This window comes from Hemitrygon akajei, chromosome 30 (assembly GCF_048418815.1).
Source record: "Hemitrygon akajei chromosome 30, sHemAka1.3, whole genome shotgun sequence".
Lineage (NCBI taxonomy): Eukaryota > Metazoa > Chordata > Chondrichthyes > Myliobatiformes > Dasyatidae > Hemitrygon > Hemitrygon akajei.
Window position 1 is genome coordinate 1,807,913 of NC_133153.1, and position 15,119 is coordinate 1,823,031.

The 15,119-nt window shown below is 44.4% G+C and overlaps 1 protein-coding gene across 3 annotated transcripts in view; it reads right to left on the reverse strand.

Annotated features, from left to right (window-relative positions):
* Positions 1–15,119, reverse strand: part of cep152 (centrosomal protein 152) — a 228,502-nt gene that overhangs the window by 74,713 nt on the left and 138,670 nt on the right. For all 3 annotated transcript variants that reach the window (XM_073032844.1, XM_073032843.1, XM_073032845.1), the window contains one exon: positions 2,245–2,380. In XM_073032844.1, coding sequence (XP_072888945.1) covers positions 2,245–2,380 — 136 coding nt within the window. The remainder of the gene's footprint in view (positions 1–2,244; positions 2,381–15,119) is intronic.

Below are 15,119 nucleotides of genomic sequence, written 5' to 3' on the forward strand. Positions count from 1 at the left end.
TATGGAAAAGAGTAAAGGCTGATTTGTACTTGTGCGTACAGGCTACTCTGCAGCCTACGCCGTAACCCTGATTTTCACTTCTGCGTCGGTCTACACCGTAGCGAGCATGCGTTGGTGTGCGCCAAAGTGCTAGTTGGCGGTGGGGTTTCTATGCCACTGTGTTGAGTTTCTTTGCGAGAGACGGATGAGGAAATGCATTTCAAACATTTTTGCATGTTGGCAGGTAGATTTGACAATTTGGTTCATCTATTTTGCATTGGTGTACGCACAGCCTACAGACATGGTGGAGAAGAAGCAACCGGAAATGCGTAGGAGGAAATGCGATGCTACCAAGTGGACCAGTTGTTGCGATCTGCATCGCCGCAACACGTGAGTAACTCTTCTGAAGAGGTGCAAGTCACCCTACAGTGTAGGGTACAGTGTAGGTATGGCATAGGGTACACGTAACCTACAGCGTCGATGCAATGCACAAGTATAAATCAGCCTTAATCAGTCATGTTTTGGGCTGAGACCCTTCATCAGCATTGGTTTGGACCTCCAGTATCTGCAGATTTTCTCATCTGTGTGATTAAAGATAGACACTTGATTAACATAGAACAATACAGCACAGTACAGGCCCTTTAGCCCACAATTTTGTGCCGACCCTTAAACCCTGCCTCCCATATAACCTTCCACCTTAAATTCCTCCATATACCTGTCTAGTATTCTCTTAAATTTCACTAGTGTATCTGCCTCCACCACTGACTCAGGCAGTGCATTCCACGCACCAACCACTCTCTGAGTAAAAAACTTCCTCTAATATCGCCTTTGAACTTCCCACCCCTTACCTTAAAGCCATGTCCTCTTGTATTGAGCAGTGCTGCCCTGGGGAAGAGGCGCTGGATGTCCACTCTATCTATTCCTCTTAATATCTTGTATACCTCTATCATGTCTCCTCTTATCCTCCTCTCCAGAGAGTAAAGCCTTAGCTCCATTAATCTCTGATCATAATTCACACTCTCTAAACCAGGCAGCATCCTGGTAGACCTCCTCTGTACCCTTTCCGATGCTTCCACATCCTTCCTATAGTGAGGTGACCAGAACTGGACACAGTACTCCAAGTGTGGCCTAACCAAAGTTTTATAGAGCTGCATCATTACGCCGCGACTCTTAAACTCTATCCCTCGACTTATGAAAGCTAACTCTCCATAAGCTTTCTTAACTACCCTATCTACCTGTGAGGCAACTTTCAGGGATCTGTGGGCATGTACCCCCAGATCCCTCTGCTCCTCCACACTACCAAGTATCCTGCCATTTACTTTGTACTCTGCCTTGGAGTTTGTCCTTCCGAAGTGTACCACCTCACACTTCTCCAGGTTGAACTCCATCTGCCACTTTTCAGCCCACCTCTGCATCCCATCAATGTCTCTCTGTAATCTTCAACAATCCTTTACACTATTCACAACACTGCCAACCTTTCTGTTGTCTGCAAACTTGCCAACCCACCTTTCTACCCCCACAACAACACACACAAAATGCTGGTGGAACACAGCAGGCCAGGCAGCATCTATAGGGAGAAGCACTGTCGACGTTTCGGGCCAAGACCCTTCATCAGGCCCTGAAACGTCGACAGTGCTTCTCCCTATAGATGCTGCCTGGCCTGCTGTGTTCCACCAGCATTTTGTGTGTGTTGTTGTTAGAATTTCCAGCACCTGCAGATTTCCTCGTGTTTGCTTTCTACCCCCACATCCAGGTCGTTAACAAAAATCACAAAAAGTAGAGGTCCCAGAACTGATCCTTGTGGGACACCACTAGTCACAACCCTCCAATCCAAATGTACACCCTCCATCACGACCCTCTGCCTTCTGCAGGCAAGCCAATTCTTAATCCATCTGGCCAAACTTCCCTGGATTCCATGCCTTCTGACTTTCTGGATAAGCCTATCATGTGGTTCCTTGTCAAACACCTAGACATACCACAAGTTGCATAAAATCGTATCAGTGCTACAGGTGTAATATCAAAGTCAGTAAAACCAACTCAAGGCTCTGCTGGAGTATCTTTCAATGGCTGGATTTAGTAAGACCGGATAATTTTCCATTCAATATTCCGCCAATCCTACAGACCAGAAGCACTAACATGAGGCTCATTAAATGTAAGGAAAAAAGTTACAATGTACAATGGAGAAAACAAAGTGTTAATGAACACCTCAAAGAGGTTCAGTTAAAAAAAATCCAATAACAAATAACAAAAATGTTTCTCACTAACTTCCTGTTCCACTGTTGTTAATTTGAGGGACATTTCCTTCTTTAATTGGCTCTCCAATGAGTCTTTTTCTTTACAGATGGCAATGTAACACTCTTGCACTCCAGACATCTCTTGATTGAGCTGTTCCAGTTGAGCACTAATACATGAAGAACAAAGCATAAAATAAAATATAGTTCTGAAAATGAAGGAGAAGAAAAATATATAATTCCAGCTTTTATTTCATCAACATGGTAATATTTCAGCAGATACTAGTGTTCAAAGTTTATTATATTATGCACACTTATTAGGTACACTGAGTAGCCACTTTATTAGGTACACCTGTAAACTTGATCGATAATGCAAATATCAATCAGCCAATTATGTAGCAACAACTCAATGCATAAAAGCATCCAGACATGGTCAAGAGGTTCAGTTGTTGAACAGACCGAACATCAGAATGGGGAAGAAATGTGATCTATGTGACTTTGACCATGCAGGGATGGTTAATGCCATATGCGGTGGTTTGATTATCTCAGAAACTGCTGGTCTCCTGGGATTTTCACACACAACAGTCCCCAGAGTTTACTAAGAATGATGCAAAAAATAAAATGTGGGGTGCTCATCCAGAGATTGAATGCTGTATAAGGACTGATTAAGTGGCATATTTGTGTGTTTAAGCCAATATTTTGTGGAAATTTATGATGGATGCTGTGGGAAGTACTTTATGATGGATAATACAGATATTAAGGTCATGTGCAATGCAACTACCAGTGACATGACACACTGGCTGATCGGATAGGGGTACCTGGTGAGGTGGGGCCATGGCCAGTTCATATCACTAGAGATGGCGAGAATGTAGCTGAGGGTGAAGATTTTAAAAGGCCAAGTTGTTCTCTATTCATTGGAGTACTGCTCAGATGCAACAAGTGTTCCCCTGCATAAAAACCCAGTTTCTATAAATAACAAGCACCACTTGGCGGAGTAGTCTGAGGCAGAGTAGAAAGGCTCTGGTTCAACAAGGTTTTGGTGAGAACAGGTAGAAGCAAGGTAAGCAGGTAAGTTCATTCCTTATTTCTCATTCAAATCTTGAGAGAATAGGGAGAATATCTACAGAGCCAGTGCTCTGTTCTGGGTGTCAGATATCGGATTTCCAGGAGACTCCCATTCTCCCCAATGGCCACACAGGTGACTGTCAGGAGAGGAAACGGAGAATGTCAGATAGTGGAGAGCACCCCTGTGGTTACCCCCCTCAACAATAAGTACTCCATTTTGAGTACTGTTAGCGGGGATGACCTACCTGGGGGAAGCATGAGTAGCCGTGCCTTTAGCATTGAGTCTGGCCCTATGGCTCAGAAGGGAACTGAACAGGATGGCAGCAGACACAGGGGACTCAATAATCAGGGGGACAGACAGGTGATTCTGTGAATGTGAAATCCACAAACGGATGGTAGTTTGCCTCCCAGGTGCCAGGGTCCGCAATGTTTCTGAACGTGTTCACAATATCCTGAAAAGGTAGGTTGAGCAGCCCTAAGTAATGGTACATATTGGTACCAACGACATAGGTAGAAAGGGGGGGGGGGGGGGGTCCTGAAAACAGAATACAGGGAGTTAAGAGGAAGCTGAGAAGCAGGACCTCAAAAGTAGTAATCTCAGGATTGCTGCCTGTGCCATGCGACAGTGAGGAGAGGAATAGAATGAAGTGGTAGATAAATGTGTGGTTGAAGAGTTGGAGCAGGGGGCAGGGATTCAGATTTCTGGATAATTGGGACCTCTTCTGGGGCAGGTGGGACCTGTAAAATGGGACAGGTTGCACTTGAACCTGAGGGGGACCAATATTCTTGGAGGCAAATTTACTAGAGCTGTTGGGAGTGGTTTAAACTAATATGGGGATGGGAACCAGTATGATAGAGGCTGAATATGAGCAAGCAGGTTTGCAAGTCGATGATGGGTGTATCATGAATGTAAGGAAGAACAAGCCAATGATTGGGTGCAAATGAAGAGAGAGCAAAGAGTTAAATATTACCACAGAGGCAAAATTCAAAAGGGCAAAGAATGTAGGACAGAAGGTACTGTACTTAAGTGCGTGTAGCATTGTGGGCATCACTGAGTCATGGCTGCAAGAAGATCATGGTTGGGTGTTTAACATCAAAGGATATACTTTGTATCGAAAGGACAGTCAGGAAGGCATAGGTGGTGTGGCACTGTTGGTAAGAAATGGAATTACATCTTTAGAAAGAGGTGACATAGGTTAAGAGAAGGTTGAATTTTTGTGGGTGGAGTAAAAAGCATCAAGGGTAGAAAAAACATTATGAGAATCATATATAAGCTTCCAAATAGTAGCAAAGATGTGGGATTGAGATTCAACAGGGAGCTGGAAAAGGCATGTAATAAGGATAATGATACAATTGTAATGGGAAGACTTCAATATGCAAGAGTATTGGGAATACCACATTAATATTGAATAGCTAGAGAGGAAATTTGCTGAATTCCTATGAGATGGCTTTTTAGAGCAGCTTGTGCTTGAGCCTACTCGGGGAAAGATCACCTCAGATTGGGTGTTGAGTAATATTTTTGTTTTAGTGGTTGGATACAACTGAATTGTTCTATGGTTCTATTATGGATGAGAGGGGTTTGGAGGGATGTGGCCCAGGTGCAGGTCAGTGGGACTAGGCAGAAAAATGGTTCGGCATAGCCAAGAAGGGCCAAAAGGCCTGTTTCTGTGCTGTAATGTTCTATGGTTCTATGAATGACTTGCTAGGCCATTTCAGAAGGCATTAAGAGTCAATCACATTGCTGTGGGTCTGGATTCACATATAGGCCTGACCAGGTAAGGGCAGCAGGATTTCTCCCCTAAAGGACATTAGTGAACCAGATGGGTTTTTTTTCCCACAAAAATCGACATGGTTTCATGGTCATCAGATATTTTTATTGAATTGAAATTCACCATCTGCCATGGTAGGATTCAAACTCATGTCCTCAGCGTATAGCTGGGTCTCTGGATTACTGATCCAGTGGAAATTACCATTACACCAAATTTCCCCAGTCAAGGCAACTCAGCTCCTGACCTTCTCGGTCCAAACATGGACCAAAGAGCTAAGTACCAGAGGTGAGGTGAGAGTGATAGCCCTTGACATCAAGGCAGCATTTGACTGAGTATGGCATCAAGATGCCTAGCTAAAATGGAGTCAAGGGGAATTAAAAGGAAAACCCTCCACTGATTGGAATCATACCTGGCACAAAGGAAGATAGTTGTGGTGGTTGGAGGTCAGTCATCTCACACTCAGGACATCACTGCAGGAATTCCTGAGGGAAATGTCCTAGGACCAACCATCTTCAGCTGCTTCACCAATGACCTTCTTTCCATCATAAGGTCAGAAGTGGGGGTGTTCACAGATAACTGCACAATGTGCTGCACCATTTGTGACTCATCAAAGCAGTTCATACCTAAATGCAGAAGGACCTGGAAAATATCTGGGTTTGGGCTGACAAGTGGCAAGTAATATTCGAGCCATGCAAGTGCCAAGCAATGATCATCTCCAACAAGAGAGGCTCTAACCATCATCCCTTGACATTCAGTGGTATCACTATCACTGAATCCTCTAGTATCAACATCCTGGGGTTTACCATTGACAAGAAACTGAACTGGTCTAGCCATATAAACACCGTGGCTACCAGAGCAGGTCAAAGGCTAGGAGTCTTGTGGCGTGTAACTCACCTCCTGACTCCCCAAAGCTTGTTCACCATCTACAAGGCTCAGATCAGGAGTGTAATGGAATACTTGCCACTCGCCTGAATGAGTGCAGCTCCATCAACACTCACAAAGCTCGACACCATCCAGTACAAGACAGCCCACTTGATTGGCACCTCTTCCAGAAGCATCCAATCCCTCCACCATCATCAAACTGTTGCAGCAGTGTATATTATCTACAAGATGCACTGCAACAACACAACAAAGTTCCTAAGGCAGTACCTTCCAGACCCATGACCACTACCATCTAGAAGGACAAGAACAGCAGATACCTGAGAACACCACCACTTGGAAATCCCCCTCCAAGTCACTCACCATCCTGACTTGGAAACATATTGCCATTCCTTCATTGTTGCTGGGTCAAAGTCATGGAATTCCCTCTCTAACAGCTCTGTGGGTGTACCTATACCTCGGGGACTTCAGTTGTTCAAGAAGGCAGCTCATCACCACCTTCTCAAGTGGCTTAGCTGGCCATGCCCACATCCCATAAATGAGTAAATAAAAATAACCCAGATCTTACTGGGGAGCTTAATGTAAAGGAACCCTTAGGAGACAGTATTCATTATATAATTGAACTCATACTGCAATTTGAGAGTGAGAAGTAGAATCAGATGTATTAGTAAGGGGAATTACACAGGAATGAGAGAGTAGCTTGCCCAGGTGGATTGGAGGAGGACGACGGTACAGCAGAGATGGCTTAAGTTTCTGGGATTAGCTCACAAGCCTTTGAGAAAGAAGCTCTCAAATGGCAGGGGTAGGCAACAAAGGAAGTTAAGGACTGCATAAAAGCCGAAGGGCACGTAAGGTAGCAAAAGTGAGTGGGAAGTTGGATGATTAGGAAGCTTTTAAAATCCAACAAAAGGCAACTAAAAAGCCATAAGAAGGAAAAAGATAAAATATGAGGGCAACCTGGCCAATAATATAAAGCCAGATACCAAAGATTTTTCAGTTATATAAAAAGTAAAAGGGAGGTGAGAATTGATATTGGACCACTGGAAAATAATGCTGGTGAGGTTGTAATTGGAGACAAAGAAATAGCAGATGAACTTAATGAGTATTTTGTATCTGTCTTCATTGTAGAAGACACCAGCAGGATGTGAGTGTCAGGGAGCAGGAGTGAGTGAACCTGAGAATACAAAGGAAAAAGTGCCAGGCAAACTCAAAGGTCTTAAGGTGGTAAAGAAGGCAAATGCAATGTTGGCATTTATTTCAAGGGGAATAGAATATAAAAATAAGGAGTTAATGCTGAAGCTTTATAAGTGAGGCCGCACTTGGAGCATTGTCAAAAGTTTCGGGCCCGATATCTCAGAAAGGATGTATTGTCACTGGAGAGAGACCAGAGGAGGCTCATGAGGATTATTCCTCAAATGAAGGGGTTAACATATGAAGAGTATCCTGCAGCCTTGGGCCTGTACTCACTGGAATTTAGAAGAATGCGGGGGGGGGGATCTCATTGAAACCTATCGAATGTTTTAAGGACTAGACGGGGTGGATGTGGAAAGAATGTTTCCTATGGGGGGGGGGGGGGGTGGTATCCAGAACTAGATGACACAGCCTCAAAACTGAAAGGTGACCTTTTAGAACAAAGGTAAGGAGGGTGTTTTTTAGCCAGAGAGTAGTGGATCTGTGGAATGCTCTGCCACAGACTGCAGTGGAGGCCAAGTCCGTGGCAGAAGTTAATTGTTTCCTGATCAGTCAGGGCATCAGAGGATATGGCGAGAAGGCAGGTATATGGGGTTGAGTGGGTTCCGAGTTCAGCCATGATGGAATGGTGGAGCAGACTCGATGAGTTGAATGGCCTAATTCTGCTCCTATGTCTTATGGTCTTTTCTATGGAGTGAGGGAAGACTCTGTCTGATGTGAAAGATCTAGTAAGTCCTTCAGGTGTAGACTGAAATTCTGAATTTGTTTCAACTACTACATCACTGGTTGATAAGTGCCAAAGCTATCATAGGCTGAGAATATTCTCTGGAGTCAAGCCCACACCCAATGGGGAAGAAGAATATGAGGCTTTGGTTGAGCAGACATCTCAGTTACTGGATCCATGGCAGTGCTTAGATAATATGAAAAAACAGAGACTAGTAGAGAGTTTAAAGGGTTTGGTGGCTAATACAATGAGCTTCCTAAAGGCAGAAAACCCATTAGCCATGTCAGCATGCTCTGAAAGATGTTTTTGTCACAACTGAAAATTCAGCTGACCTTATGATGAAGGTTGGGCACAATTTCCAGGGGAAAGGAGAGAATCTGTCTGCCTACCTTTTCGGGTTGCAGAAACTGCTGCACTGTTTGTGCCACAAAGGGGCATTCAACTGTCTGGCAGAAATTGCTTGAGGGTGGAGCAAGTTGTGAAGGGTGTACTGTCACATGACATGATTGCTTTACACAAGATGCACTCTCCTCCATCTTTTACAGAGTTACTCCGGAGAAGTTAGAGAGGAGGAAAAGATTTATTGAAGAGCAGAATGTTTCTAAACGCCAAGTAATGTCTTCAGTGGTGGTGTCTGTTGCTAAAATGACCTATGATGCCACCGAGATAGAACTTTTGAGAAATGAGGTTAAAAGCCTTTGAGCTGAGCTGACCCAATGGTTGTCTGTTAATGTTTCAACTAAACTTGACATGTCCACTAGGAAACCTGACCCACCTGTAGGACTTAATAAGCAGAGGAATGCGGCTGAAAAGGGTCTCTGACCAGAGAACTGATTAGTATTTTCTGTTAAAACTGTGGAGAATATGGACATTTCAAGCTAAACTGTGAGGGACAAAAAATTCTTCAAAAGTTAAGTCAGCGGTTAATCAAACAGAGAAGAAAAGAGCAAAACTCTGGAGGGGCCCAGAAAAGGAATGGACTGACGTCTCAGAGAGAATACATTCCAAAACAATGTGTCAAGGGAAATACTAAAGTGCAAAAAACTATTCCGAAAGATTTAGTGGTACCAAGCTCTGATGTATCCATATTTTCTTCGGCAGTTTAACGGGGGCACGACTGCGCAAGTGCGTGTAAGTCAGACTATGAGGCAGCGGGAGAATTTAAAGAGAGCAGTTAGACGGAGCGGGCGACGTTGTCGTGGGCGACGGAGTAGAGAGAGACCAAGTAGGAAGGCTTTGACTCGAGAGGCTCCGGCGAGTAGAGGCTGAGGACGAGCTTCACTCCAAGTGAGATAAGGCCAGGTAAGTTTCTTTAAAAGGAGAACGTTTCAAAAGTTGAGGCAACGTATTGGGTAGGTCATGTCAGCTGAGATCAGCCCTGTGGTTTGTTCATCCTGCAGCATGTGGGAAATCAGGGATACTTCCAGTGTCCCTGACGACTATGTGTGCAGACGTACAAAAAAGCTGGATGAACTCAGCAGGTCGGGCAGCATCCGTTGAAAGGAGCAGTCAGATTTTCGGGTCGAGACCCTTCGTTAGGACTAAAGAAGGAGGGGGCAGGGGCCCTATAAAGAAGGTGGGGGGGAGGGTGGAAAACCAATCAAAGGAAAGATCAAGGGGTGGGGGAGGGGGAGGGGATAGGCAGGATAGGTGAAGAAGAAATCTAAGGGGAAAGCACTATGGGTAGTAGAAGGCGGCAGAGTCATGAGAGGTGATAGGCAGCTAGAAGAGGAGACAGAGTGAAGGTGGGATGGGGGAAGGGAGAGGGAGGGAATTACTGGAAGTTGGAGAATTCAATGTTCATACCAAGGGGCTGGAGACTATCCAGACGGTAGATGAGATGTTGTTCCTCCAACCGAAGTTTGGCCTCATCATGGCAGTAGAGGAGGCCATGTATGGACATATTGAGTGGCAACCGGGAGATCCTGTCTGTTGTGGCGGACGGAGCGTCGGTGCTCGACGAAGCGGTCCCCCAATCTGCGTCAGGTCTTGCCGATGTAGAGAAGGCCACCGGATGCAACAGATGACCCCAACAGACTCACAAGTGTTGCCTCACCTGGAAGGGCTGTTTGGGGCCCTGAATGGTGGTAAGAGAGGAGGTGTAGGGACAGGTGTAGCACTTACACTTGCAGGGATAAGTACCAGTTGGGAGATCTGTGGGGAGGGTCGTGTGGACCAGGCAGTCGCGGAGGGAACGATCCCTGCGAAAAGCAGAGAGGGGTAGAGAGGGAAAGATGTCCTTAGTGGTGGGGTCCTGTTGAAGGTGGCGGAAGTTGCGGAGCATAATACGCTGGATCCGGAGGCTGGTGGGGTGATAGGTGAGGACAAGGGGGACACGGTCCCTGTTGTGGTGATGGGAGGATGGGGTGAGGGCTGAAGTGCAGGAAATGTAGGAGATGCGGGTGAGGGCATCATTGAACCTGAAACGTTGACTGCTCCTTTCAACGGATGCTGCCCGACCTGCTGAGTTCATCCAGCTTTTTTGTACATCTTGATTGGACCACAGCATCTGCAGTGCACTTTGTGTTGACTATGTGTGCAGGAAGTGTGCCCAGCTGCAGCTTCTGGCAGACCTGCAATGAGCGGCTGGAGCTGCGATTGGATTCATACTGGAGCATCGGAGATGCTGAGAAAGTCGTGAATAGAATGTTCATTGAGTTGGCCACACCACAGGTAAAGGCTACACAGGCAGAAAGGGAATGGGTGGCCACTAGACAGCGTAGCAGTAGGCAGGTAGTGAAGGAGTCCCCTGAGGACTCCTCCTAAACAGATATACTGTTTTAGATACTGTTGGGGGAGACATCTCATGAGGGGAAGGCAACAGCAGCCGAGTTCATGGCACCATGGGTGGCTCTGCGGCACAGGAGGGAAGGAAAAGGAGAGAGCTATAGTGATAGGGGATTCAATTGTAAGGGGAATAGATAAGTGTTTCTGCGGCCACAAACGAGACTCCAGGATGGTATGTTGCCTCCCTGGTGCAAGGGTCAAGGATGTTTCTTAGCAGCTGCAGGACATTCTGGAGTGGGAGGGTGAACAGCCAGTGGTCGTGGTGCACATAGGTACCAACGATATAGGTAAAAAACGGGACGAGGTCCTACAAGGTGAATTTAGGGTGTTAGGAGATAAACTAAAAAGTAAGACCACAAAAGTAATAATCTCTGGATTACTACCAGTGCTACATGTTAGTCAGAGTAGAAATAGGAGGATATTTCAGATGAATACGTGGCTTGAAAAATGGTGCAAGGGGGAGTGATTCAAATTTCTGGGGCATTGGAACCAGTTCTGGGGGAGGTGGGACTGGTATAAACAGGACGGTCTGCACCTAGGCTGGACTGGAACCAATGTCCTAGGGGGAGCGTTTGCTACTGCTGTTCAGGAGGATTTAAACTAATGTGGCAGGACTTCCGGTAAGATGGCGATTGTTTAGCTGCTCCGAACTTTTGTTCCGTTACTGTCGCTATCTTTGCACTAAATGTCTCCATTTTTTAAACCTTAGTTAGGAATTATTTTGGTATCTCTTACTTGCCTGTGAATATATCTAACTTACAATGTCTAGCAAGGGTTCTAAATCTGGGAGAAAAGAAGCTATGACCCCGTTGGACGAGACGATGGTTGCGCTTGGAAAGCTCCGAGACGAAATCTTAAAGGAATTTAAAACCGCTTTCAAACAGTTAGAAGACAAACTGGATTGGATCAACGATAAAGTGGACAAACATGCTGAACACTTATCTCGCATCGATTCAATTTCTGAAGATTTAGAAAGTCGTGTTCGATACTTGGAGACTCTCTGTTCCAGCTTAGAGGAAAAATCTAACAAACTTCTTTCCAAAATGGTGGATCTCGAAAATCGCAGCAGACGCTGTAATATCAGAATTCTTGGATTGCCAGAGGCGACCAAAAAGGGATCAACCGTGAAGTTTTTACCCGAGTTTCTCTGTGAGTTATTCGGGAAAGATTTGCTTCCGAAGCCGCCCGAGCTCGAACGGGCACACAGAGTTTACGTTCCCCCTGGAATTCTGGGCTCCCGCCCGCGACCAGTAATCTTGTGTTTCCATCAATACCAGGTAAAACACAGTCTGATCGTAGAGGCACCTCTACGCAGGAGGTCTTTTCCTTTCCAGGATACAACCATTCGCTTTGTGGAAGATTTTGCACCCCAGACCTTAAAGATGCGCGCTGAGTTTAAAGGCGCAATGAAAGTGCTTTTTGATCGTGGTTTCAAACCTTCCCTTCGTAACCCTGCCGATCTACGAATCAAGCTTAATACCGGGAAATACAAGTGGTTCAAATCAGCGAAGGAAGCTGAAGCGTTTGTGGCAAGTCTTCCGGCTATCCAGTCATCTTCGGAATCTGATCGGACCTCCTAAAATGGTGGATAAGTACTCCTCGTAGTAAAATTACTTTTTCTGGACTCGGAATTCACTTGAATCACTCAGACATTATTCATTGAAACTTTAAGGGCTGTTGACAATCTCTCCTGGGATTTGGTGTGTGTGTAATCTATTTTTATTCTTGTATAACTTTACCTACAGAGTTCTACAACTAACTCTAACTTGTTTTGGAGGTTCAAAGTATTTAGTGAAGGCCTCCCTGTTTGTCGGTTCACAGTTCAACTGCTGATTTATTTTTCCTTTGTTTTAAATATTTATTTATTTTATCTTTTTCTTTTCTTCACCCCTTTTTTCTAATCTCTGAATTTTTTTCTCCCTTCTCTGTAAATGGTTGATAAATACTCATCTTGAATTTATAATTTTCCCCTTCCTCTTCTTTTTTCTTTTTCCTTCTTACCTTTTTTTTTCCCTTTCTCTTACTTTATTCTTCTATAATTTTTCGCAGGTAGGTTAGTTTTGGTTTTCTTCCGATTTTCTCTGTATTAAGTTTTATATTTCTGCAGAAGGTGTTCTAATCTGTAGTTATGCTTTCTAGTGCATAAACTAGTTATTATTTGCTATAGTATTTATACGGAACTGTTGTTAATGACACAGATCTGGAAGTTGTATTTGGGTTAATTTTTTTGGTAGAGCTAGCTACTTGTTTTGGTAGCCGTCTAGTTTTGGGTTGTGCAGGTGGGGTAGGTTTTCCAATTCCAACATCTCTTTATTGCTTAGGACATGTTTATATTTTGACCTTACAAATCTATGTTTACATCTCTGCTCCCAGACTGCTATTGTACTGCTTGACTTTTTATATGCCTGCTGCCTTTTATGCATTAGTAATTGATAATGGCTAGTGCACTTAAATTCGTGAGCTGGAATGCAAAGGGATTCAACCACCCTGTTAAAAGGAGGAAGGTATTCTCACATATTAAACAACTCAAAGCTGACATTGTTTTCCTCCAAGAAACTCATATTCGTTGTTTTGATAACTCCCGGCTTCTGTCAAAGTGGGCGGGTCAGCATTTTCATTCATACTTTGCCGCTAAAGCTAGGGGAGTTTCCATTCTTATTAACTCAAATATTCCTTTTGAACTCCATAATAAAATATCTGATACAAATGGCCGTTTTATTATTGTTTCTGGTAAACTATATAACACTAAAGTTGTACTAGCAAACCTGTATGCCCCCAACTTTGATGATATTAACTTTTTTGAACGGTTTTTTTCCTCACTACCAGACTTAAACTCATACTCTCTTATACTGGGTGGTGACTTCAACTGTTGGTTGGATCCTAAACTGGACCGATCGTCCTCTGTTACCAGATCACCTACTAAATCTGCCTTAGCTATTCAATCGTTTCTCTCTAATTTTGGTATCTCTGATATATGGCGTTTCCTCCATCCTACGGAGAGAGATTATTCTTTTTTCTCACATGTTCACCATACCTTCACTAGAATTGACTATTTCTTACTCGATAACCAACTTATCCCATTTGCCCACTCTTGTGACTATGTTATGACCTCGGCCCCCTCCTTTGTGAGAATCGCAAGAGCCCTAGTCAAGGGGGGGGGGTCAACTGACCCAAGAGGGGGAGAGACGTGCTGAATAGACACAGGAAATGGGAGAGAGAGAGAGGGACGTGCGGAAGACCATGTTCTCCCGAGAAGCAGAATAAAGGCAACATTGACTATTGTCTCATGGAGACCACGTGAAAAGCCCTCGGGCAAAGTGGGCTGGTTGAGAGAGAGATCGCATCACCTGCAACCTGATTGACACCTGCGATCCCGTGAAGAAGTATAAAGGAGGGTCTGAGGGGGGGACAACCCTCAGACGCGCCAAGGAGACACCAAGGAAGCACGATACCAATTCCCGTGGGAGCGGGAAGCCATTTTGAAGGAAGCCACGTGCGTTAGATTCCAAAGTTTGAATCTGTGGCTGGAACCAATGGAAGACCGCTTTTACCTAACAACGGGGAAGCCTGCTCCCCTGATTCCAAGGATTTGCTCTGTAAAGACAGCGGGCAAGTGTTTATCCTTTCTCAACCATCTCTCTCTCTCCACAACGTGAAACCCCAGCGGTTCCCAAAAGGGAAAAGCCTGCAGACTTCTGAGTGACTCTTTATATTTCAATTGGACTCAGTATTATCCCCTAGACAACTATAGAGCTTATTTCTGATTGATTATTATTACACCGGTGTTTTAGATTGAGTTTTGACGATGTATATGATCTGAATGTTTTGTATTAACCATACGTTTGTGCCCCTTTTTGAATAAAACGTTTGAAAATAGTAGCATCCGACTCAGCTGATCCCGCTATCTTTGCTGGAAAGTTACCCGGTTACTGGGGAACGTAACAACTATCAGAGTATACTGATTTCTGACCATGCCCCAATTACTCTCTCTCTGAACTTTCCTGGTCTCCCTCAGAGGAACAAACACTGGTGGTTCGATTCAACTTTATTATCGGATGATGATTTCGTAAAATTTATTAAGGACCAGATAACCTTTTATTTTAACACTAATACATCACCTGAAGTGCCATCCCAGATTGTCTGGGATGCCATGAAAGCATATCTGAGGGGTCAAATAATCTCTTACACAGCAAATCTCAATAGAAGATCCCGTGCAGATCGAGCAGACCTCATTAACCAGATTAAAGATTTGGATCAAATATATGCCCAAACTAAGAACCCTGAATTATACAAGAAGCGCGTTGAACTCCAAACTAAATTTAACCTTCTGTCCACTCAACCTGTCGAACGCCAACTTCTCGAAAGCAAGAGCCGCTTTTACATTCATGGGGATAAGTCTGGTAAATTCCTAGCCAATCAGCTGAGGCGTTCCAAAGCCAAACAACATATTACAAAGATCCGGAAGGAGAACGGAGACTTTACATCGGATCATTT